Genomic DNA, 26701 nt, shown 5'->3' with positions numbered 1-26701 from the left:
TCAAACTTATTAAGTTGTTGGATGGTAACCTACATGTATCATTACAGCCTGATCAAACTTATTAAGTTGTTGGATGGTAACCTACATGTATCATTACAGCCTGATCAAACTTATTAAGTTGTTGGATGGTAACCTACTTGATCATTACAGCCTGATCAAACTTATTAAGTTGTTGGATGGTAACCTACTTGATCATTACAGCCTGATCAAACTTATCAAGTTGTTGGATGGTAATCTACTTGATCATTACAGCCTGATCAAACTTATTAAGTTGTTGGATGGTAACCTACTTGATCATTACAGCCTGATCAAACTTATTAAGTTGTTGGATGGTAACTCACCATGACTGCCTGGTCACACATATTAAGTTGTGGAGTGGCTGGCACCAGCTTTGTCATATGATCCTGTATTTCTTTCATTAACAAAAGCATTGCCTTTTTGTATTCAGGGCTAGTGGCACTAAAATTTCCAAAAAGGAAAAGAATTTATTAAGGAGTTACAAGGATTAAGGATTTGTTTATATGTACTATACATATCCCTTGTGCAGGTGTGGGTAGGCATTGTAACATGCTTTCACATGTACTGTAAATGTATTATATTTAGGGCGTACAATATTTGGTGGAAATTGGATTTTGAACATTAGTTAGCGTGGATTTGATTTAGCGCATATCTTAATGTACTTCTTAATAGGTATATGTACCAGACATTTAGCGTAGTGCTTGAATTAGCGGATATTGCTTTCTGCCAAAAACGCTAAAAAAGATACACAGCCAAATGTAATACGTTTACAGTATGTCCTTAAATACCCATTAATGAATTAACAAACTCATCTGTAAGTAATCAAGGAACAGTCAAACTTCTTTGTTATTATTGGTATTAAGATAGAAAATATTGGAAAAGTTTGAAAGAAAATAACATGTTTATCTGTTTTTAATGGTCTTATTCAAAAGTAGCAATCTCAGTATCCATCAAACCTGATTGGATATCTCTCTCCAGGGTCCCTTCCAATATGAAACAAAAGAGGCTGAGAGGTGTGGTCAGTTTGGTTATGTGTGGTCACACCCTTAATTTCTTGTCCTGGGCAAAAGTTTATACCCTGTCAAAAGAGAATAAATATATGTATTTATAATTCACAGGATCGGTTAGTTTGTTACATTATTTGTTAGTCTTACATGTAACTATGTACTTGAAGGAAGCATTCTGAAATCCTGAATTATGAAGTTGCATTTTGGAAGTGGATCTGTGAATTGTATTTTGTATACTGTAGATTCCTTATTTTTCACGAGTACTTATTATCGCGAAAGGCCTCTGCAACGTCAAATCGCGAGAATAATATTTCACGAATGGACAGTTCATCAAGACATTTTACATTGTTTTTAGCAACATAAAAATAAAAACGAGTAATTTTATTTCGCGACTGGTGCTCCTTGCGAAATTACGCGATAATTAATTCCACATGTATATTTATGAATTTACAGTACTGATCTAAAGATGTTTGGATAATTTCCAGCTTAAACATGACCATATTTTATAATGTATTATATCTTTAACAAGAAACAAGTATATCTAAATCATCTTCAGAGTGGCTCATTCAGATTTTAATCAATGTATATTAATAAAAGCTTCATGTAGTAAAAGAAATTATCCATTGAAAGTATATTCAATGTTTGCATGCAAACATATTTTCTAATGTATGATCTCAAACAAGCTAGAGATTAAATTCATTTTCTATAATAAGAAAAATGATATTTTCGCAAAACATCCCATTTTGATTATACTTTTAACCTACCTTGTTAAATTCTTCTATTGAATTAGTCCAGGTCCACAGGTGAGCTTTATAGCTACCCATTCTTACTGCCATTATTTGATTTCCACGGTAGTAAAACAATGGTCTGAAAGATAAAACATCACATAATAATAATATATTGAATACAAGAGACCCGTGGATCACAAGTTACTATTACTGTAAACCAACTTTTATTCGCATGCGAGAAATTTTCGCAAGGTTCGCGAGAGCCTCAACATTGCGAATATTTCTCGCCGCGAACGGGTCTTTAAAGCCTTTTTTATATTAAAAACAGTTCAAAAGAGGCTTGATCTTGAAAATTAATCGCCGCGAATTAGTTTACTCCCGGTAAATCGTGAAATAAAGTCGTCGCGAATAAAAGTTGGTTTACAGTATTCTCCTGACATTTGTTTAATTGGAATCCGGGTCATTTCTCCCCAGTACCTGCTCCGCCTAGGTCATTTCTGCCCAGGTCATCTCTCTCCTGGGTCATTTCCCTCCATTACCCAGGTCATTTCTCTCCACAACCTAGGTCATTTCACTCCAACGCAAAAATTATAGTGTAATAAGTTTAATTTTATTAAGTTTATTAATTATCATGCTGAATTTATTTTTTATTTATTTATGACATCACACATTTATTGTTTATATTATTCATAATTTAAACATTTATGCATTCTCTTATTTATTTGAATAATAATTTTTTTTTTTAGAATTCTTTTATAATTTAATTCATTCCTTTATTTATTATTTTTTTGTATTAATTAATCAATCTATACAATCTTGAATTAGCTTTTCAAAAGGACAGAGGCACATGATTATTTATTTTTATTCATTAATTCTAAGACTTACTGTCTTTCTCTCTAATGGAATTAGCTGCAGAACTGTAGCTCTCTGAAAAATATGTATTGACAGTGCGGTCTGTCAAAAAAAAAAAAAAAAATCGGAGAGCTACAGTTCTGCAGCAATAATAGAATATAAAATAACTTTAAATGCGATAATAGAAATATTTTATTTTAATCTTCTTTCTTTAATTAAATTCAATATCAATTAGACTTCAAGTGAATTTGTTTATTGTCCTGTCATCTGTCGTTTATGGTCTTCATCAGGAATAAATAAATAAATGTTAGAATTTGTAATTGTTGTCTTGCGGTTTTATGGTACCCTACAAGGTGGTTTTTTTTATCATCATGCTGGGTGCATATGTTTATCCGTAAATTGTCGATTTCACAGACTGACAACACAATAGCTCCTTTAGTCTTTAGACAAAAAAATGTCAACTTGTACAAAGATGTGTTCAGCCAGATTATTATATAAATAAGAATTTTGTTCCAACTTTTTATTACATTGAATACAAACTCATTTACATGTACTGTAATACTTGCTAGCGATCACAATTTTTAGGCAAGATGACTAATCCTAAATGTATGCATTTTCACAATCAAGTAAATTTTAACTTTTTAGATTTCATTTTTCCCCAAATTACATGTTTTCTCTGTGCAACAGTGGAAGCCCCCCCACCCCACCCCCAACATTAACATGTTTATTATAAGAACGTAAAATTAATATACTGATGCGTGGATTTTTAATTTAAAATGTCCCGATTGTTACAAACATTTTTCTACATTATTTTATCTTGCGTAAATATGTATGTGCATACATGTAAAACACCTCATGAATGTCTCCTTGATAATAAAACGGAAGTATTGAACACGTCGAAACATCATTCTAGCTAACATGAGATCGAGTCTTTGCCTTTTCAAAAAGCTAGTTCAAGTTTGTGTTATAGTTGGAATATTTTTGTTTGTACTTAAAATTTATGATCTGTGGTATAACAATGGAAACTGAACGCCATGGATAAAATACGTATAAAAATGAGATGATTTTATTAAATTGAATCCAAGAATATGTGAACTTCTAGAGACAGTAGATTATTTGACATCTATTGAGAGTATCAAGATTACAAGTCCTGAACAACATTTTATACAGTCCTGATAATGTATTCTCTATTTCATAAAATATTATGGTAAACACAGCAGATTACATTATATTAAAAAGGGAGGTGGGTTTAAATAACTTTTCTTACATTAGATTCAAACATGTAAGAATCAATTTAATGGTGTAATATACCAGTACTTTAAACATAATAAAATTTCCGGCGAAGTTGTGGAGGTGTCTATTGCCGGGCTATTCCTTCATGTAAGAAGTCACGAAAATCATAGCCAACTTCATCATACCAGGACAGACCTTCTGGTAGAGTCAGCGGCATTTGTCCAAGACAGACCTTCTGGTAGAGTCAGCAGCATTTAGCGGCATTTCTCCAAAACAGACCTTCTGGTAGAGTCAGCGGCATTTCTCCAAGACACACCTTCTGGTAGAGTCAGCGGCATTTAGCGGCATTTGTCCAACACAGACCTTCTGGTAGAGTCAGCAGCATTTAGCGGCATTTCTCCAACACAGACCTTCTGGACGGGTCAGTGGCATTTAGCGGCATTTCTCCAAGACACACCTTCTGGTAGAGTCAGCAGCATTTAGCGGCATTTCTCCAAGAGAGACCTTCAGGTAGAGTCAGCGGCATTTAGCGGCATTTGTCCAACACAGACCTTCTGGTAGAGTCAGAATTGCTAATCAGCATGATACTCATGGCTAGTGTTGACCAAGATAAAGCTGTTAATTGAATTATTTTCAAAGATATTACCAAAGTACAAAGAGCTCTTTGTACAATTTAAACTGATATTTAATTACCGTGTAATATTTTTAGAATAATACTGGAAATACCATCAAACTAAATGAAAAAAATATAAATATTACTAATTGAGCAAGTCCCTGCCATTAAGGAAAAACAAATATTATACTATTTAAGTATCTCTCATACATAAAAGTAGGGGTGGGACGATACACAGATCTTGCGATACGATACGTATCTCGATATATTAGCACGATACGATACGTATCTCGATATTATGATAAATTATAAAACTATTTTAAAAAAGTATTTTATTTCATTTTCTGTCTTGACATTAAATCAACTGCTACATGATAAATTATAAAACTATGCAAAAGAATTCGTATTTTATTTTATTTTTTTTTTTGTCTTGACATTAAATCAACAAATTATTCTTAAACTATATAAAATCATGTGTGCTTTGAAATTAATACTTGAAGTTCATCAATTTCATTGACTAAAACTTTCAAAAACAATAATACATGTACATGTTATTGTTACCAAATTTCTATAAACAAGTTGTTTACAAACAGTTGTGCAGTTCATCAAAGAAGACTGACTAAAATTTCATATTTAAAAAAAAGCACATTTACATTATAATCAATTGCTGAAAGTCTGTAGCCTAGTTGAGATTACAAAAAAGCACGAGATGGACTAACAATTAATAATATCAAATGTTCTGGAAACGATACTTTCTGTGTATAGCACGCTTTACATACTGAACTTTTCTTGTCCAATCTTCCGAGGCTGCTTAAAAGTAAAAACGTTTTACCCCTAATCAACGACTTATTAGTTCTAAATTATGTTTTCAATATCATCATCGTCTCTTCGCTTCGTACAAGCCGCCATTTTCCAAGGACAGGTACTTTCATTTTCAATTTTTGGATAGGTCGTTCATGTATCGTTTCGTACCGATATTTGAATGCTTGTATCTTAAACCGTATCTTAGAGGAAAATATCGATATGTATCGGTGTATCGGTATATCGTCCCACCCCTACATAAAAGTGTAAACCATCTCTCCATTAATTACTGTATATCAGTAAATCCATGGAAAAACAACAGATTAAATTGTAATTAAGATTGTTTTATCTATGATCTATACAAAACAGTATTTATGGACTTGTTTTTTATTCCTGAGTCCTACATCTTTTTCAAGATGAAGGAATTTACTGAAAATAAAGGAGAAAGGAATTAAAGCACTCAATCTTGTTAAACAAATTCTCTAAATGTTGTCAGAAGCACTGTCTTTGAGAAATGCCGCTAAATGCCGCTGACTCTACCAGAAGGTCTGCTTTGGAGAAATGCCGCTAAATGCCGCTGACTCTACCAGAAGGTCTGTCTTGGACAAATGCCGCTAAATGCCGCTGACTCTACCAGAAGGTCTGTCTTGGAAAAATGCCGCTAAATGCCGCTGACTCTACCAGAAGGTGTGTCTTGGAGAAATGCCGCTAAATGCCGCTGACTCTACCAGAAGGTCTGTCTTGGACAAATGCCGCTGACTCTACCAGAGGGTGTGTCTAGGAGAAATGCCGCTAAATGCCGCTGACTCTACCAGAAGGTCTGTTTTGGAGAAATGCCGCTAAATGCCGCTGACTCTAACAGAAGGTCTGTGTTGGACAAATGCCGCTAAATGCCGCTGACTCTACCAGAAGGTGTGTTTTGGAGAAATGCCGCTGACTCTACCAGAAGGTCTGTCTTGGACAAATGCCGCTTAATGCCGCTGACTCTACCAGAAGGTCTGTGTTGGACAAATGCCGCTAAATGCCGCTGACTCTACCAGAAGGTCTGTCTTGGAGAAATGCTGCTCAATGCTGCTGACTCTACCAGAAGGTCTGTCTTGGACAAATGCCGCTGACTCTATCAGAAGCACTGTCTTGGACAATTGCCCCACCCACCAACCCATTTCATCTCATTTCGTGACTTCTTACATGAAGTATGAACCCTATTGCCGCACCGAGTAAGTTCCTTTTCGATGTCTTATAATTCATTTTTAAGAGATATTTTTTCCGTTGTTACATTCCCATTAATTCATGTGGTTTGATTACTTTGTTAATCTTGTATACCTTGAAAATATTGCATTTTAGATTTTTTCATATTGATAGCATTTTTACGTCATTATTTTCTTCACGTTCTTATTATTTATAATTTTATAATATACAATTATTCAAAATAAATATTGGTAAATATTTACATACTTTTACTTGTGTATCTGGTTTCATAATATATATTTTGAAGTATCCTTTGTTTTCTAAAAATTATCTATTTTTAGCTGCAGAACTGTAGTTTTCCAAAACGAAAATGTATTGAACCAGTCTGTCAATATACTTCTTTTCGGAGAGCTACAGTTCTGCAGCTGTTATTTTACGTCACGGGTATTTTCTCCCTTTTTTCTACTTAGATCAAAATTGACATATTATAATTTAAAACTGTTTTATTTTTTTTTATTCCAACGTATTTGTATTGCCAAACAAAATCAATCAATAAAAGCAAAATTTTTTTGTATTATTTTTCTAAGATTCGAGTTTGATCAGTATCTATATAATATTTAGATTATAGACAAAACTTCATCATCGGCTATGATAAAAATTAATTATTTTAACAAATTAATTTATTTTAATTGAGTTTAAATTTTTCTTTCAAAATTATTACCCTTAACAGAGGAGGCCTCCGCGAAGCAAGGGCTGGACAATGGTATCAATTTATTTTCATTAATATCAAATATTGAATTTTCCCCTGTAAATAAAATTCCGACACATTCTCTCGTTCGAATTTTATTGGTCATAAATTGATAAAATTAATTTATTTTACAAGACAAAAGTTAATAACACAAGAATGGATATGTAAATAATTATATAAGACCAGATTAAAAATGGGGTGAAATGACCCAGGTAGGAGAGAGAAATGACCTACCGTGAAATGACCTACCGTGAAATGGTAGGAGAGAGAAATAACCTGGGAGAGAAAAATTTTTAGAGAGAAATGACCTGACACCTTTAATTGTCATCATGAAATTTAAGTACATGATGGCAACAATTAATTTATAAATAGTTCATGTACGAGGGTTGTCCCGTAAAATCGTGGACAAAGCGTTTTTCTCGAAAAGTAATGGGCGCACTAAGCTGAAAATTTCAGTAAATGTTTATTTATCATATTTAAGTGCATGATAATTTTTTTGATAAAATATAGTCAAAAATAAAGATTTTATTATGCTTGAATGTGCACGGGGTATTGTCCTACGGCGCACGGACAAAAAACCAAGGTTTTATTAAAGAATACACAAGTTTGAATTCAAAATAAAAGTTTTAAATACATAAGATTTGGATTAAAATTATCCTAATTCAATTCCACAATCAATTTTGTAGTCTTTGTAAAAATTTGAAGGCATTTGGTTATTTTTTGGCAATTTCTCGAGCATTCGAAATGGGAAAGTGGTAAACACAACACACGAAAAATGGCGACGTTTTATGACGTTACGGCGCACCGGAGAGTAGTTCCGTTTTAATTCGATGTTGAAATGACACCTTTAGAGACTTGAAATGACCATTGAAGAAAAAAGATTATAAAAATATCACCATATCTTAAGTATACAAATGAAATAGGAGTTTTCTTAGCGAAGTCTTTTTTGATCGAGTCCCTGGGGAGTACAAAACACACGGACAAACTCCTAATGTAATAGCAAAAGACACAGTCACAGTAGACCGCCGATATGAGATTTTCTATTAGTTGAATGATGGTGGGAATATTGTCCGTAACTTACTGATAAATCTTCAGAAGATCGCATGAGGGTGCCAACTGGTTCTTCGACTGTTTATGGGGACTAAAGAATGTGTATCAATGAAATTCCTAAATTTAAGTCGGACTCATCCAACTTCATTTTCAGCAAAGATAAAACGAGACGCTGTTTTAGACACTTTGACGTTATAATCCATGCGCCCTAAAGTGATACAATACATGGCATAAAATCTCATAATTTGTTTATTTATGCATATATTTATCTGAAATTTGCTGTGTATATTACTAAAATATGTACTAAATAATAGTGAAAATTTCAGAATGCAGTGATGTTTATTTTTTACACTAAACAACTTGTCCACGATTTTACGGGACAACCCTCGTATATATACATTGAAGCTCGATGGCAACATATTACAAGTTGACCCCTTTTCTTCCATATTGCATCATTTTTTTAAAAATGTTTAATCAAAATTTTGATCCCAGAGTTCCTTAGACCATGCTTTAAATTGATTCACAGTTAAATGCTTGCATATGAATATGCCCTTTGCTCTCTTGAGAGGCTGTAAAGTAAACTTAAGATTTTTCTTAATTATTTCTACATAAAACTTGATCCTCTTTTGCCATCCTACCTTATTCCCATGCAGATCTCATGAATTTAACAAACTTGAATCAGATTCTATACAAATAAAGATAATTTTACCAATCATCTGATTTGTATGAAATCCGAAACTTTTTATAGTTTAAATTTCCCTAATATATTGCAATTGCAACACCCATTCTTACCTCTGCACTTCTGTGTGATTAAGCAATGAAGTGCGAAGACTGATTCCGTCGATGACACGGTCCTTTGGTTTATCGACGCCCGCAAAATCTGCAAACGTGGAGTACAGATCCATTAAAGAGCCTACCTGAGCTGAAACCTGTTCAAAGAAAAGAATTTATTACAATTAATATTAGGCCATGCAAAGTTAATTCCTTGGTTCTCAGGCCTTTTTTTTTAAGAAATATGATTAGGGAGGGAGGCATTTTTTTTTTTTTTTTACATTTTTATTGCCCCAAAACATGATGAGGCAGCTTTTTACAGTGTACAAAACCTCATGAAAGAAAAAGTGAGAAAGCTCCCACATCCCACACTCCCCAAAACTCAAAGTGCCGAAAATCCTGAAAAAAATAAAGGAATTGGAATTTCCTGATGCACATCTACATATTGTGTCCAAAATGTCTGCAAAGTTTGACAAAATTCTGTGAAGTGGTTTATGAGGAGTTGCGCTGACAAACTGTTCATCTCTATATTCAAGATATGGCCAAAAATCTAAGGTTAAAAGTGCCGAAATTCCCGAAAATAATAAAGGAATTGGAATTTCCAGGTAATAAGCACATCTAAAAATTGTGTCCTAAATATGTGCAAAGTTTGACCAAATTCTGTTCAGTGGTTTATGAGGAGTTGCGCTGACAAACTGATCATCTCTATATTCGAGGTATGGCCAAAAATCTAAGTTGAAAAGTGCCGAAATTCTCAGAAAAAAAGGAATCGGAATTTCCTAGTAATATGCACACCTACATATTGTGTCCTAAATATGTGCAAAGTCTGATCAAATTCTGTGCAGCAGTTTATGAGGAGTTGTGCTGACAAAAAAACAGGACTGACAGACTGCCTGACTGACACTCTGACTGACGGATGGGTCAAAAACATTATACCTCATGCATATTGTTGCATGGGGTATAAAAATGATGAGGGAGGTGATTTGTTGCTTTTATTTTATTGATTTAGAAATAAAAAGGGTGAATGAGGCACCCTTGGAAGAGATGAGGGAGGGCCTGAGAACCAAGAAATTAATTTTTTTAAGTGAAGAAGGTAAAAGGAGGTTACTGATTTCACCAACCACAATTAAGCCCACCCCCCTTGACATTTACAGGTATGTGTTTATTTTAAACAATTAAAGTTTTTCAGACTTAAACTGAATGTCCCTTTTAGTGCACAATATCATAAAAAAAAATTCCTTACCCAAGACTCATTTTAAAATAAGAATGAAATTTTTGACTTTGTATTACTGCAAAATGCAGCATTATTGAGCCACAATCCTAAGAGATCAAAAGTCAAGTCTTAAAACTGTAATTCTTTACCTCAATTTTATAGTTTTTGAATTTCTTACATTCAAAATAAGACGTCAATGGACTAAGAGTGTTTGCTGACCATTGTTTGTATATTACTAATTATTCAATGATTGACTGCCCTACCTGACCCTGTTTGATATGCCCTGGCCACCAAGCTATTGTGGGTTCTCTCATACCTCCCTCATATGTTGTTTCCTTACCACACAGAAATGGTCCATTGCTGCCCCCTACATAATAAATCAAATTATAAGTATCAGCTAGCTAAAAAGGATATTGTTCTGAGTTAAAGAAACACAGATACGGGACCAAAAGAGATAATCTTGTTATCCTGAAAAATCAAAAAAAAAGATAAAGGTATCATATTATTTACAAAACAGAGAAAACAATGTGAGGGAATGCTCTGCTTTAGAGCATTCCCTCACATTTAAGAGCAGATCTATAAATCAAGGTAGCATTTGACAGTGATCGCAATGCAAATTACTTCACTTTCGTTTCAATCACAAACACTCAATATTGCATCACTATATCCCCCAAACTCTTTGCGATGGAATAAAAAGATACAAGTAAAAGATAAACTTGCATATAATCATGCAGTATGACAGGAATGGTACAAGTAGATGGACAAATTAACCCCCCTCCCCTATTGTCCACTTTTTATCTCTCAAACAGCCTTTGATAAAAAGCTTTTTATTAATTCTTAAGGCTTTTAGAAACTTGATGCACTGTATTTCATAGTTATTTTTTTTCTTCTTTTCTTTTTAATTGTTAAATTCAAGAAAATCTAAGTATAAAATTACCATGTTCTTTGGCATATGTAGCACCACCATTGTCGGAGGAGAAAAATACCAGAGTATTATTGTCTATTTTTAGCTTCTTTAATGTGGTGAGAATTTTTCCCACAGCAAAATCCAGTTCTCTTACAACATCACCATACCTAAAGAGTTGATGATAAAAAACTATCATTTTGAACACTGTTCATATCAGGTATAAACTAGAACTGTCCAAATGGGACAAAATACCCCCCGCTGGGTTTTTCAGAAGTAAGTTTTTCCATAATAAAGATATGTATCACACATGAATTACGAAATTTTTCTTCCAGTGACCTTGAACTTCCCCAAATGACCTTGGGTCAAGGTTATTACAAACCCTTGGGTCATGGGCAATCTTTGTGTGGAATGAGAACCTACCAAGTTTATCCATAAGAAAGATATGGACCGGACACAAATTATGAATTTTACTTCCAGTGACCTTGAACTTCATTTGCGGGGGGTATAACTAAGAGTCACATCGTGTGTGTCAATATCTGTTATGAACAGACCTTTTGCATTTCTTTTTAAGAAATTAAAATAATGTATTAAAGACATCACAAATTAAAATAATCACAAAAAAATTATTGATTCATATTTTTTTCCAAGGAACTGGTATTAAATTTCATGGAAACCTCAGTGTTTCTGATCAGTAAATATGTTTTTCATAATCAATACACAACATGTGTAAAATAATGATGCATGAAAAATGATTAAAATATGTAATATGTACATCTGGTTCCAAATAAATAGAAAGTAAACTTTTTTAGATTTAAGAAGCACTAAAAATTCTACTATTGACTGGTACTCACAATCCTCTTTTACTGGTTCCCAGGAAAGACTTGGAAGCATACAATGGTTCATGGGTAGCATCTACAGCCAAGTACAGGAAAAATGGCTTGGATTTATTGTGCATCCTGGTAATAAATTCTATTGCCTCCTTCAAGAAAATCAAATCATGGTAGAAAATCAAATCATGGTAGAAAATCAAATCATGGTAGAAAGGATAATTATAAATGTACATGTATACTCTAATCCCATTATGCATAGCACCAAAATGCTATGTGTATATATCTCAACATTAGAATTAACTGAAAGATGAATCAGAAAAAGAAATTCAAAATTCTCAAACCTGCATGTAAAGTTGTGTTAAGTTGGATTCCCCATTCTTTTCAATTTTATAATCTTGATAATATCTGAAAAATATTACATAATAACATTTTTACCAAATGTAAAATACTTAAAGCATAATGGTTGGGACATCTAAATCACTTTGACAAATTCAAAGTTTTTGAGATATCAGTGTTCAAGGTACCAAGATTTAACATTGTACAAGACTTTTTTTTAAAATTGATATGAAGCATATAATTTAAATAAAAGCCTCTTGATTTTCCTCTCTCTTATCATACTCATTAAATACGGATCAATAATTTAAAGTATAATATATCTATTACCAGCAAGAAATTAAAAAATACAGTATTTAAGTTCTCTATTTGAATGATTAAAATACATTTCAAATTTATCATTCAATTCCATCAATTTTTTTCCAGTGGAGATTTGATTTCACCCACCTCCCTATCATTTCTGAGTTCCTATATACCGGAATGTTAGGAGTGTGAACGTTGTCATAGGGACCAAAATGGCAGTTTGGTGCTCCAAACCATTCATCAAATCCATGCTGGAGAGGTAGGTATTGTTTCTGTTGACCCAAGTGCCTGAAATGACGTTAAAAATAGCAAAGCAACTCATGAAGTGGAGCATCCCCTCTCAAAAAGCAAAAAGATCTTTAAATCAAGACAGCATGTAACAGAGTCATTTAATGCCTCTGCTTGAAGGGATTGAACCTGGGCCTCTGGCTTGCCAGTCAATTGCTCCACCAAAAGAGTTATCCTACTAGCCCAAGCCAGTAGGATGCCTTGTATCTTACACTACTACAAGCATTCAACATTGATCCCAATGCAAATTATGGCAGACTTTACCATCTTATATTAACTGTGGTATACAATTTCAGACGGCTTTAACTGCATGCAGATACAAGTACCCAGCACCTACCATTTTCCAACTAGCTTATTCTGATATCCCACTTTATGAAGAAGTTCTGGCAGCAAAATTTCTTCATCTGGAATTCCACCCACAATATTCTGTGGGGTGTATGCTATTGTGAAAAATAGAATGATTTTAAAAAAAGTCTTGCACTATATATGCAAAATGAAAGGTTACATTCACGACATTCTCTTAAAAATATCAGTAATAGTCTAGCTGCAGCAAAAACAATTTAAACAAACAACCAGAAGTCTCTGTCAAGACTGAAGCTCTACTGGTTTGTACTTATAGCAAAGGAAGAGAAAAGTACTTAAGCAATTGGGGATTGAAACTTTACAACAGCAATAAATAGAACAATGATCCTTGATAAAGTCTCTTTATGTTCTTAGTGTAGTCTACTTGTGTCCCAAGCTTTATTGAAACCAGACCAAAACTGTAGGAGGAGTAGCATTTTGAAACAATTTTACAGAAATTTCTATTTTTAGTAACCACGACAACACCGTTCAAGGAAATCAAAAACCGATAAATCTAATTATGTATCTTGGTGCAGTCTACTTGTGTGCCAAGTTATATTGAAATCAGACCAAAACTGTAGGAGGAGTAGCATTTTGAAACCATTTTAATGAAATTTCTATTTTTAGTAACCATGACAACACCGTTCATGGAAATTAAAAACCGATACACAGAATTATGTATCTTAGTGTAATCTACTTATGTGCCAAGTTATATTGAAATCAGACCAAAACTGTAGGAGGAGTAGCATTTTGAAAGAAATTTCACAGAAATTTCTATTTTTAGTTACCACGGCAACACCGTTTATCGAAATTAAAAACCGATATCAATAATTATGTATCTTAGTGTAGTCTACTTGTGTGCCAAGTTATATTGAAATCAGACCAAAACTGTAGGAGAAGTAGCATTTTGAAAGAATTTCACAGAAATTTCTATTTTTAGTAACCAAGGCAACACCGTTCATTGAAGTCAAAAACCGATAAACAGAATTATGTCTCTTGTTCAAGACTCATTGAATCCCACGCTTATGGAAATCAGAGCAAAACTGTAGGAGGAGTAGGAGCATTTTGAAAGAATTTCACAGCAATTTCTATTTTTAGTAGCCACGGCAACATCGTTTATCGAAATCAAAAACTGATAAACAGAATTATGTATCTTAGTGTAATCCACTTGTTTGCCAAGTTATATTGAAATCAGACCAAAACTGTAGGAGGAGTAGCATTTTAAAAGAAATTTCACAGAAATTTCTATTTTTAGTTACCACAGCAACACCGTTTATCGAAATCAAAAACCGATAAAGAGAATTATGTATCTTAGTGTAGTCTACTTGTGTGTCAAATTATATTGAAATCAGACCAAAACTGTAGGAGAAGTAGCATTTTGAAAGAATTTCACAGAAATTTCTATTTTTAGTTTCCACGGCAACACCGTTTATCGAAATCAAAAACCGATATACAGAATCATGTATCTTAGTATAATCTACTTGTGTGCCAAGTTATATTAAAATCAGAGCAAAACTGTAGGAGGAGTAGCATTTTGAAAAATTGTTTACAGACAGACGGACAGACAGATAGACAGACGGACAGACAGACGGACGGACGACGGACGGACGATGGACGCATTACTATCGCATAAGCTCTTCTGGTCTCTGACCAGTAGAGCTAAAAATTAACAATTTTAGTGAACTTTTTTGATTAATAATTTAAGTACCATTCCGTGCATGGTCATTCGTAGTGTAGAATCCATTCCTTATTGGTAAACGTCCAGTCAAAAGTGCAGCCCTGGCTACAAGAAAGAAGGAAGACATAATTTACATACCGCCACATTGGAGAGATTGATTTAAATCAATTTCCAGTAAAAATTATCTACATTGTTGAGAAAGAAAAGTGTACTGGTAATTGAAATTCTACCTTTAAATAACTTCCAAGAATTATAATTTTATGTGCAGAAATACATCAATATATGAACAACTCTGCATATATTAAATAATTGAAATATTGAATTATCAGAGTTCTTTTTGAAACCTACATGGTGAGCATAATGGATTGGCAGAGTAGAAGTCAGGAAACAGCATGCCCTCCTCTGCCATCTGATCCAGGAATGGTGTCTCTTTGTTGGGTTCTCCAAATACTCCTAGGTCACCCCATCCCATCTATATGTACAATCATGCAAATTAGATGGATAATGAATTACACATATCACTAAGACATATTTCTATTATTTCATCCTTTGAATAGAGTACCTCGGGTGAAAGCCTTAGCGACAAGTCTGCCAAAATCATTCTTGCTTAATTAAACAGCAGAATTTATGAGTCGTCTTAGATTAGTGTTTTGAGGACCTTAAAAAAGAGGAAAAGTGCAGAACCAGGATTGGATACTTGTACATGTCAACCAGTAACTCAGTGGTTGATTATACTAGTACATGGTAATCTAGCTGGAGTCTCCAGAGTATCACATAATTTCTCCCTGACTGATAGATATCAATAGAAATCTGAACTCACAAGCATTTTAATAGTTTTTATGAAGAGGTCCAGGGGCAGATTTGTGATCATCGAAGTATCATAGTACCTGAGACACTTAAAAACGATTTTTAAATATATATTTTTTATAGTTCTCTGATGTACTTTAGCCTTTAAATGTTTTTATAATCATTTGATTATATATAGACTTAATTAATTAAGTGTTTCACAAATCTTGCAAATGTTGGTATTAATGCGCGAGCTAGAAGGGGGTTAGGGAGCCCCCACCCCCTCCCCCCAGATTTTTCAGAGATTTTAAATGTATATACTAAACCAAGAAAGAGTGATTGCAAAGTGGCTGAAAAAAAAATGGTTTATCAAGTTTGAAAAAGGAGGGTTTTTTTTGCTTTGCTTGCCAAGAAATTTCAGTGCTGGATTTTTGTGACTGGCGTGGAACCCCCCCCCCCCCCCCTCCCAGGGAAAAAAATCCTGGATCCTAAATCCTAAGCTTATATCTCTATTTCTTCCAATGTCTCTCAGATTATATGCAAAACATTCTTGTTTGGTTACATCGTTCAAACACACCCACTACATGTAGAACAGGTAAAGAGGTTGTCAGCTGTCAGCAGATCAACAGCCGAACAGGATCTGATCAACTGATCAATACGGATGTCAGATACAGAAGATCTATAGAATGACACATTATCAAACTTACATCATCCATCAGCATTAAAATAAAGTTTGGCTTCATAGCATTCAAAATGCTGAACTGCACAGTTATTATAAACAAGAAAATCATTTTGTTTTTTGTTTTCGTGTGAAGTTGCCGGCCTTCTTTTACTTTCAGTTTTGAGAGGCACGTGATCATACGTCATCATTCAGGAACGATAACTGGGATATTGACATTGGAAATGAAGATTGGTGTCAGATTTTAGTCAGAATACATGCAACATAGTTGACCATGAATCAACAGTTCTTAGAGACATATACAGGTTATCATTTTTATTCATATGTTTGAGCGATTATTTTTTGAGATACAAAACTTAGGCTGTTCTATCAATTGTGAAGCGTCGGATGCAGGTGTTCCGCCATTTTGATTACTCGAAACAATGTTGGACATATCTTGAATAAGATTTTACATTTGCTCCAATTATTAAACATTTAAATTTTAAATTAACGTCATTTAATGCCTTTTTGATGGAAAATTTACGAGAATCTTTAAATAACATATTGGAATTTGGTTTTAAAATTTGAAACACAATGCATCCCGGAGGGTGTAAAATGGGTGTTGGGAAGGTCAATGGAATGGCAGTGTTATGTGGCGGATCTAATTCATAGTATTACATGTTTTGTGCTTAGAGGCTTTGAAGTATTTTTGATACAACTTATTTCGATCTGTTAATTAAGGAAATTACATAAAATATCATAAAAAAATACTACGGCTTTTAAAATGTTTCTTGCAAAATAGAAAATCCAATAAAATAAAAATTAATTATCATGGCGTTTTAAAAAATATAGAAAATATTAGACATAAACAAATTTTATAGATTTATCCACTGCAATACTTTAATACTGGGATTGATCACAAAAAAGGTGGATGAAAGCTGATATGGATATGACAATATTTATCACTATTGAAAATTTAATTACAAATTAATACTTAACCCATGCTGCATGTACTAAATAATATTTTTCTGCTTTCTAATTTTTTCTATGGAACAATTTTTCTCATATTTTTAAAAATCTATTTCAATCACATCTTTCTTCATGGTTCTTGAATTCACTTCAAGGTTGACCTAGATCTAAATTTTTTCAAAATTCATGAAAAAACAAGAGGCCCAGGGGCCACATGGCTCACCTGAGCAATTAGCTAGGAAAAAGTACATATCAGATCAGAACTGAAAGTTTACTCAGTTTGGGGGGGGGGGGGGGGGGGGGGGGGGGGCTTGAATTTTAACCTCCCAGGGGGTCATGGTTTGAACAAACTAGAATCTACACTACCTGAGAATGATTCCATATAAATATCACTAAGCATGGATTTGAAGTACTTGAAAAGAGGATTTTAAAAGTTTTCGCTATATATACCTATGTTAAACTTTGATCGGCCATTTTGGCCCTACCCTACCCCCGAGGGTCATGATTTGGACAAACTTGAAGTCTACACTACCTGAGGTTAATTTCACATGAGTTTCATCTTTCCTGGCCAAGTGGTTCTCGAGAAGAAGATTTTTAAAGATTTTTCCTATATATTCCTATGTAAAACTTTGATCTGCCATTTTGGCCCCACCCTACCCCCGGGGGTCATGAATTGAACAAACTTGAATCTACACTACCTGAGGATGAAATCCACATGAGTTTCATCTTTCCTGGCCCAGTGGTTCTTGAGAAGAAGATTTTTAAAGATTTTTCCTATATATTCCTATGTAAAAATTTGATTCCATTTTGGCCCCACCCTAGCCCTGGGGGTCATGATTTGAACAAATTTGAGTTTACACTATCTGAGGATGATTCCACATGAGTTTCATCTTTCCTGGCCCAGTGTAGCTTGAGAAGAAGATTTTTTAAAAATGCCATTAATTTTTCTCTAATTCATAATTATCTCCCCTTGGAAAAGGGCGTGGCCCTTCATTTGAACAAACTTGAATCCCCTTCACCCAAGAATACTTTGTAGCAAGTTTGGTTGAAATTGGCCCAGTGGTTCTTGAGAAGAAGATGAAAATGTGAAAAGTTTACAACGACGACGACAACGACGACGACAGACAACGGACAAATTTTGATCAGAAAAGCTCACTTGAGCCTTTGGCTCAGGTGAGCTAAAATGCTTGTGAAAAAGGCCTGAGAATTTGGTTGCGATTGTAAGTTAGTCCTAAACTATAGTAATTAAGATATATGCATGTTTTCTTTTCGACTGCCATCTATTACTCCCAATATGAGAAAATGTAAAAGGATTTTCCACAATGTTACGTACACTAATCAGAGATCAATATTTAATACAATCTTTACTTTGACTACATTCACATGAATAAAGACCGATTGAATTAAATCTTAACATTAAAATGTCATAATCATTCAATGTTTGTTGCAGAAAAAACTCATGAATCTGCTTAAACCTGCTTATTCTGCAATGTTACAAAACATCTTCTACAAATCAAATATAAAGAAAGCATTTAATTGTAACAATAAATGAAGCCTTGTCTTGATCAGTTGATGCATGCATGTGCTCTCTCTTTCTCATTTGGTCTTAATTATTTCTCTCATTCCCTTTTATCTTCCTTTGAATCCTTTTTTCTCCCATTAACTCCTTTCCTGTCATACAAATGAAATACAGTCTCAGTCAGAGTCAGTGTAGTATACTTACTGTATAAGTGGAAATTTTAGCGAGACACAAATTAAGCAATTTCTCCTTAAAAATTGGTATTTTATTTTTAGCGAGAAATAATTTTAGCAATGTTAAAATGCTCACTTAAGAAGCTATTACAAGTTTTAAAATAAACGCAATTGATTTTTAGCAATATTCAATTTTAGCAATCTCAGCACCCATGTTTATATATTAATGCCATTAAGATAAAATCCTCACTAAAATGTCCACTTATATGGAATATAAATAATTAATAATCAAATCTTTGTAAATGTTAAATATTGATCTTTCAATCCTGAATGTCCTTTTACATTATAGTGCCAGGTATGGACAACCAGACAGCCGTGGCCGTCCAGTCCCTGATTGATTCCCAGGTCATCACGGAGACTACTCCTGGTAAGAAAGATAACTTATAAATATCCAACATATAAATTTGTTCTTGAAATGTTCCATAAAAGAAATTTCAGACCTTCAAAGCTAAAATATAAAGGTTTCTCCCTCATCAATTTTAGGGTTCAATATAAATGGCATTTGACATGTTTTAGATGCTCAGAAATAATTTGAAATCAGATGTGTTTGTGAAACACTATGCCCTCAGGCAATGATAACACAATTCTAGAGTTGGAGAAGACTGAAGTGATATACACTTGTGCAATGTTTTATTGATAAGGGTTTCAAAATTCAAATGTAGTTCAAAGGTCACAGTTGAGGTGACATGATCAAAATTTCTGTACCAATAGATTGATTGATTGTATGTTGTTTAACGTCCCTCTCGAGAATTTTTCGCTCATGTGGAGACTCCACCACTTGCCGGTGAAGAGCTACAAATTTTGACCTATACTTAGCACTCAGAGCCATTGAGCAGTGAGTGATCATCTTGCCAGCACCTACTGCGACACGGGACCTCGATTTATATGGTCTTATCCAAAAGACCAGACTCCAGGTCACACAGTGGAATTCCAACCCGCGAGAATAATATTTAGAATAAGAGATAGAAGGAACGCAAAAGGTCTTATTAGAAAATGTATATGATTGTATGTTATTTTTAAATGATGCATATCAGAATTTAATTATTAGTGTTGAGAGAATTTTTTTCTTTACTTGAATTTTCTAATATGCCCTCTGCCTTAATTTTTAATTAAACTTTTCTTTACATGTTTTAGTTGATGAAGATGATGTTTTTCAATGTGGCAAGTGCAAGAAGCAGTTTTGCTCCCTGTCAGTCTTTCTGAGCCACAAACAGTCACGCTGTAATGGCCCTCGTCCCATAGTGCAACAGGCAGTCTCTCGGACCAATCAGAATGCTCAAGACATTGTCCTTGCCACCAGTGCTAGAGGGGCGGCCCCTGCCCCTGAAACTGTTACTGTTGGCAGGGCACCACAGATCATTCAGGTTTGTTTGTTGTTTGTAGGGGAAAAAATTATTATTTTCCATCCATCGAAATTCCTTGCCAAAAGAAAGTAAGAATATGGCAATATAAAAAAAAAATTAATCAGCAGAAAACATTTTATATTGATTGAAGTGTAGCATAGAGTTTCTTGTATTTAAAAAAATGCAGCAATTGTTAGATATGTACATGTACAACGCAAAAATTACCAGTAACATACGGTGTAGTATGGTGAACCATGTATGCGCTACAAATGCTAGCTAGCCTAGGCCTCACAAACCAATTGCTTTTCACATGTACATGATACGTCTAGTTGTATGCCATGCAGTTAAAGAGTGCAGCACTTTCTTGATACAAAAAACATGATGATTACATGTACATGGATTGTGTTTAATGTATGTTACGAATAATATGTTTAGAATTTTTCTTTTAGTCCTCCATTCCCTCCTACAGTAACGTGACACCAGCTTCAGCCCTTGCTCAGAATGTGGTCTTAACAGATGAACTGATGTCATTCGCTAATATTGATCAATCCCTTGGTAACCAGACATTACAGCTGGTAAGAGAAGGGCAGGGGGATGTTGATTTAAAGAATTATTATATATTTAATTGATGTGTACGAAAATGTACGTTAAAAAAATTCTACATTATTGTAGAGTAACTCTCTAAAAAAATGATCAGTAATGCCAGAAAAGAGCCATTGTTAAAAAAATTTGCACCTGGATGCAAAACAAAGTATGTAGATGTACATGTATATATATTATTTTTTGGCTTTCAGGGACCTCCTGTTTCATCAGGTGGATCCTATCTGTCTCAGGTGGCATCCTATCCCTCCCAGTCTCCTAACAGTGTGACTATCTTGGGTCCCATCAACAGTGCCTCCACCCTGCCTACTGGCACCACCACCTTTAACTCGGCAACTCATATTCAAATCCAGCCAGCCCCTACTCAGCAGCCAACACTAGTCACGAGGGCAGAGAAGAGTATCGCCAACACCATAGTCAAACCTAGTCCCACTAAAGCTGGTAAATACATGTTTTTAAAGTTTTTTTTTTTTACTTTTAAACATTACAGTTGAACTTTGGCATTCCAGATTATTTCATGTTTCTAGAAAACATTTTAATTCAAAGAGAAAGCAAAATACTTAACTTTACATTGTATTTTTAGCTCACTTGAGCTTAAAGCTCAAGCAAGCTTTTCTTATCACATAGTGTCTGTTGTCCAATAAAATTGGTTTTCACATTTTTAAATTTGTAGAAGTTAGAAGCATCTTTAGGTAGAAAGGAATAAAATATGTTTGCAAATGACCTCTTTATTACTGATTTCTGCTTTATCCTAGCCAAAGTATTCTGAAAATTTGATGGTATCTTTTAAGAAATATACTTTTCAAGAACCATTGGGACAAAAAATGCATATTTAAAGTGAAATGTGTTTAATCTGGATGTTGTATTTGGGGTGTATTGGTGGATTACTAATTTTTTAGGGAGAAAATCTGCCCAGGCTCATGCTAACCTAGTCACAGTGCTGACAAGTGGGACTGAAACTGCAGGAGTGAGGATGAGGCGATGTAAAAATGGTGGCTTGATAGTGGAGGGAGAGAAGAAGAAACTGATCTGCCAGTACTGCAACAAAGCCTTCACTAAAAACTTTGACCTCCAGCAGCACATTCGAGCACACACAGGAGAAAAACCTTTCCAATGCATTGTCTGTGGGAGAGCCTTCGCTCAAAAGTCCAATGTCAAAAAACACATGAATACACACAAGGTTTGGATTTCTCAACTTATTTTTTTTTTGTTTGTTTAATTTATAATCTAATGGAAAGATTTTAAGTAGTGCTCTAATTATAATGCAATGTGATCAAGATACAATTTTTTGTAGAAATAATCAAATCAGTGAAGATTGATTTGTTGTTACATGTACATTCATATTACATACATATACATGTATTTTCAGGTTTGGCCATCAGGAACTGGGAAAACATTACCAGAACAGCCCCCTCTACAGGTGGAAAATGTTACTACTGAACAAGGGGAAGAAACCACTAAAGTCGCAGGCAGTGAGAAAGAGCAGGTCAGTGTCTATAGAAGGAAAAATTAATATAAAAAGCGGTTTTAGATCAAATGTTTTATTCCAGACTTATTTATAAATGCTAGTCAGTTATGAATTCTTAATGAGAGAAAGAAAATCTTGGTTTGAATTGAAATCCAGTTCAATACATAATTGTGTGAATTTATGAAATTGCATTTATGGGAAATCCAAATAAAACAGGACATACGATAAAATTAAATTTACATCATAGAATTTATTGTATTACATTAAATTTTGTATTATATACATGCATGATCATGAAAAACATGTGATGACAGTGCTTCATTTTATTGTGATTCTTATATAGGAGAACAACACTACAGCTGAGCCTAAGGAAGACACTAGAACCAAAGTCATGATAGACAACTCCTACGTGTGTCAGTATTGTCCTAGTCGCTTCAAGTCCTACTTCCACCTCAAATCTCACATGGTGCAGCACAAAAACCAACAGGTTAGTATGTTAATTTTTTTAATACCCTCCACCATCAAATACAACAACAAAAGACAACAAACTAATCAAAATGAGACAACTCCTTTTTTCCTACCAGTGATTAGGCTATCTAAATTTAATTCCCTAGTTCTCAGGCCAATTTTCTCCAAAACAGATGCGGGAGGGCGGCATTTTATTTTTCATTTTATTGGCAATAAAGTAGATGAGGGAGGTATTTTTTTTAATTTTAATTTCCGAATTTTCTTTAACATAAAGATAATTTTTTTAATCACATATATACTTTCCATTTCTGGTCAAAATTTCTGCTTTATCCATTGCTTAACAGCGTGTAAACATCGTAGGTAATGTCCTCGAATGTATTTTCAAACGAAGTAGCCAAAATCTCATTGTAAATGGCTACCGGAAGTGATATTTGAATACTAAACTACGAAACAAATGAGGTCGGAATTTTTTTCCCGGATTGGTCTCCGCAACACCAACTTTTTATTTTATCAAAAATACAATAAAATTGGCAATGCGGCTACCTCAAAACGGATGCGCGCGGGCCTGAGAACCAAGATTTCAATTTTATATGGCCTTAGTAGTAGATGTACACATGAAGTACTCAAAATCATCTTTTTAGGGCTCTGTTCTTTGAATTCTACATGTTGGCAGTTTATCAATAGATGTGCAATTTTTTTGAATGTTGATAAACATTTTTTCACTATTTACAGGTTTTCAAGTGTTCCATGGCTAAATGTAGTCGGGTGTTTAAAGAATTGGACTCCTTTCTGGAGCACATTAAGGAACATGAATGTGAGATGTCCTATCGCTGTCATACCTGTAGTAAGATGTTTGTGTCTTTGTATGAATTGGGCCTCCACCAATACACACACAGTCTCTACCCTCACCAGGGGCCCAAGACAGGACCAAGGTAGCTAAAAATGAATTTTCATGTTTAAAAATTATTCAATGGGACTTTTCATGTTGGGCACTAAGAACTTCTAAATAAATATATTTGTAATATATTTATATTTGTATTAAATGAAGTATTTAATAAAACAAGTGAAATTTCGTATTATGTAAATTTACTTGGAAAATGGGGAAAATAAACAATCCTGATTTGATTTTGCTTAAAAATATAGATTTTTAAAAACTCAGCTTTTGTTTTGGCAGGCATTTTCAGTGCACTCGCTGCATGAATAAGTACTCCACCCCCGAGGCCTTGGAGCACCACATAAACACCTCCTCCCATGACCACCCCTGTCCTCACTGTAACAAGTCCTTCACCTGTGAGAGATATCTACGTCGTCATTTACCCTCACATGGATCAGAAGGTTTGTTGTGTTTTTTAAAAAAATTGTTCACTTTTCGACGAGGTGTTCCAAATTGAATTCAACCAAAAATTAATGTAAATGTATAACATACAGGAATGTATTCTATTTAGCACTTTAGGAAGAAAGCAGAGACCACTACTGGGATTTTCCACTTACTTTTGCGAATAGGACCCAGGCCCTTGGAATTGGAAATTTAACGTCATTTTATCACTAATAGGGAAATTTTTATTGTATCATAGTATGATGTTTTTCAAGAAATTAACACTAAGATGAATAAAATTGATGTTTAACACGATTATTTTAGAACTTTGAATGAGAGAATTGATCATTATGATAAAATTTTACCCAATTTCCAAACCTGACCATGTTTGTATGTTGTGAATTATGATGAAGTTAACTTCTGAAGTTCTTCTGCAATCAAAAATTGAACATATGCAGACGCAGTTCATTTTTGGGAAAAAGGGAGGGGTTTTGCAATTGGGAATGGGGCCCATATTCGGCCCTACATGGGTTAGTGGAAAATCCCTGCACTAAATGAGGAATATCGCCAAAATGTCTGGTATATCATACATGTATTTAGCACATTCAGAGAGAGCTAAATCAAAGTTACGCTAACTTGTAGAAAAATGAATTTCCACCAAATATCATACATGCCACATATAATACATTATACAGTATGTTCTCCCTTTTGTTTGTAGGTCAATTTCAGTGTCCAATCTGTGAAAAGAAATTCAAAGCCGAGCACTACCTGAAAATGCATGCCTTAATTCACACAGGAGAGACGCCATTTTCCTGTGAAATCTGTCACACTGCCTTTAACCGTAAGGACAAACTCAAAAGACACATGCTGATCCATGAGCCAGCCAAGCGGTACAAGTGTCCTTTCAAAGCAGTAACAGGTAAGAATTCTGGTGGGACAGGAATTAAAGGAGTAAGGTACACATTCAAGATCAGCTCTTTTGATAAGATATTAATAGTTTTAGTGGTGTTTTATGGTGATAATTGCTTTAAATTGAATCAATTCATTACTGAAAAAAAAATGTTTTCTTGATTACCGAGCACATGTAAATGGAGGGGCATTTGCATTTTTTGAAGAAGATAGAATATTAAGGAACAAAGAAAGGAATGTACACTTTCTTTTATAGCATTCTTAGTGAAATTTATTCCCATGAAGTATAATTGTATTTTGGTACATCATACATTTGTACATGTTATTTACCTACAAGAATAAGTCTGATTTTTTAATTCTTAGACAATACTAACATTTACATTTTGCTTTTGTTTTTTAGGGTGCACTAAGGAATTCAGTAGGACTGATAAACTGAAATCTCACATAGTAACCCACAGTGGTCTTCGTCCTTACAAGTGTGGAGAGTGTGGAAGATGTTTCAGCAGAAAACCACACTTGATCGAGCACGAGAGAGGACACAGAGCAGACTACAAATTCAAATGTGAAGTCTGTCATAGAGGATTTTTCCGACCCAAACTGTTCAAGGAGCACAAGTGTATACCGGGTAAAAATGGAGAGGCACCAGCGAAGGTGTATCGACCCAGAAATAAAAGAAAAGTGGGCCGGCCCAGAAAACGCATGATAACGGTGGAGGCAGGAAAAGATAGAAACAAGAAGAGTGAGGTGGAGGAAGACAGTGAGGTGGAAGTTCAGAATGTGATGGTCATGCAGGCTGAGAGTGGGGAGGCGGTGGTGGAAGAAAGCCAAGCAGAAGTGGTGGAAGAGCCGCCCATCGAAGAACCCTCTCCAAAAACCATCGTCAAGGAAGAGGAAAGCAGCAAGGTCAAAACAGAAAAACCACCATTTTGTGTCAAAGTCACCCCTCCTGTTCCACGATACGTTACTGTCAACATGGCTTCCCAGCCTAATAGCCTTCTGGGACATGGCATTCAGACACATTTCCTGCAGACTTCAACCTCTGGTGCAGGTTATCAGAACATTGTGTCCCCCCACACCAGTTATCAACCAGTTACCATTATAGAGACTCAGTCAATTCCTATACAAGTAACTAATCTAGAGAACGTAGCTCTAAGTGACCAGCTATCTCTTCAGATGGCCTCCTTACAAGGCGGTGTTTCTGTGAGTGACAGTAATGTGTCTGTGATAGAGAGTGTCCCCATGCAGGTTGTGATGCCTTCAGATGATCCCGATAGCATGGTGACTACTCACGTTGTGGTAAGCTCCAGTGGACAAGACCAGGGGTATCCCACCTCACAGCTGGACGATTTTACGGGGCCAGAGGGAGACCCCGTTTTACAAGGCACTGAAAACCTGCTGAAGGCCCATGCTGAAATACTGCAGTCAGCTCAGTAGCATGTATTTTTCTAGTACAAATTCTGATCGTGGTTGCATTTGTAATTTATTTTGATCTATTTAAGCATAATTTATTTATTGAAAGTTTTAGTTTTT

At 34.6% G+C, this 26701-nt stretch overlaps 2 protein-coding genes across 2 annotated transcripts in view; one reads left to right on the top strand and one right to left on the bottom strand.

The window, feature by feature from the left end:
- The window catches only part of LOC134245903 (N-acetylgalactosamine-6-sulfatase-like), a 20487-nt gene extending 3936 nt beyond the window's left edge, over positions 1 to 16551 (bottom strand). Inside the window, exons 1-13 of the mRNA XM_062728170.1 lie at positions 16397 to 16551; positions 15252 to 15375; positions 14934 to 15008; positions 13221 to 13323; positions 12740 to 12883; positions 12301 to 12364; positions 11981 to 12108; positions 11160 to 11296; positions 10486 to 10589; positions 9031 to 9167; positions 1790 to 1892; positions 975 to 1096; positions 342 to 459 (exon numbers count right to left, since the gene is read on the bottom strand). Coding sequence (XP_062584154.1) covers positions 342 to 459; positions 975 to 1096; positions 1790 to 1892; positions 9031 to 9167; positions 10486 to 10589; positions 11160 to 11296; positions 11981 to 12108; positions 12301 to 12364; positions 12740 to 12883; positions 13221 to 13323; positions 14934 to 15008; positions 15252 to 15375; positions 16397 to 16549 — 1512 coding nt within the window. The 5' untranslated portion in view covers positions 16550 to 16551. The remainder of the gene's footprint in view (positions 1 to 341; positions 460 to 974; positions 1097 to 1789; positions 1893 to 9030; positions 9168 to 10485; positions 10590 to 11159; positions 11297 to 11980; positions 12109 to 12300; positions 12365 to 12739; positions 12884 to 13220; positions 13324 to 14933; positions 15009 to 15251; positions 15376 to 16396) is intronic.
- LOC134245805 (zinc finger protein 341-like) lies at positions 16552 to 26701 on the top strand. The gene is made up of 12 exons (XM_062728089.1): positions 16552 to 16673; positions 19358 to 19435; positions 20203 to 20432; positions 20861 to 20986; positions 21206 to 21452; positions 21911 to 22191; positions 22381 to 22497; positions 22823 to 22966; positions 23680 to 23879; positions 24122 to 24282; positions 24981 to 25181; positions 25572 to 26701. The coding sequence occupies exons 1-12, from the start codon at positions 16643 to 16645 to the stop codon at positions 26603 to 26605; spliced, it is 2850 nt and encodes a 949-aa protein (XP_062584073.1). The 5' UTR covers positions 16552 to 16642; the 3' UTR covers positions 26606 to 26701.

The sequence above is a fragment of the Saccostrea cucullata genome, unplaced genomic scaffold (genome assembly GCF_032062105.1).
Source record: "Saccostrea cucullata isolate Sc308-1 unplaced genomic scaffold, CSIRO_AGI_Scuc_v1 ctg1722, whole genome shotgun sequence".
Classification (NCBI taxonomy): Eukaryota; Metazoa; Mollusca; class Bivalvia; order Ostreida; family Ostreidae; genus Saccostrea; species Saccostrea cuccullata.
The sequence above is the reverse complement of the archived record's forward strand: the minus strand, read 5'-3'. Positions and strand labels throughout refer to the sequence as shown.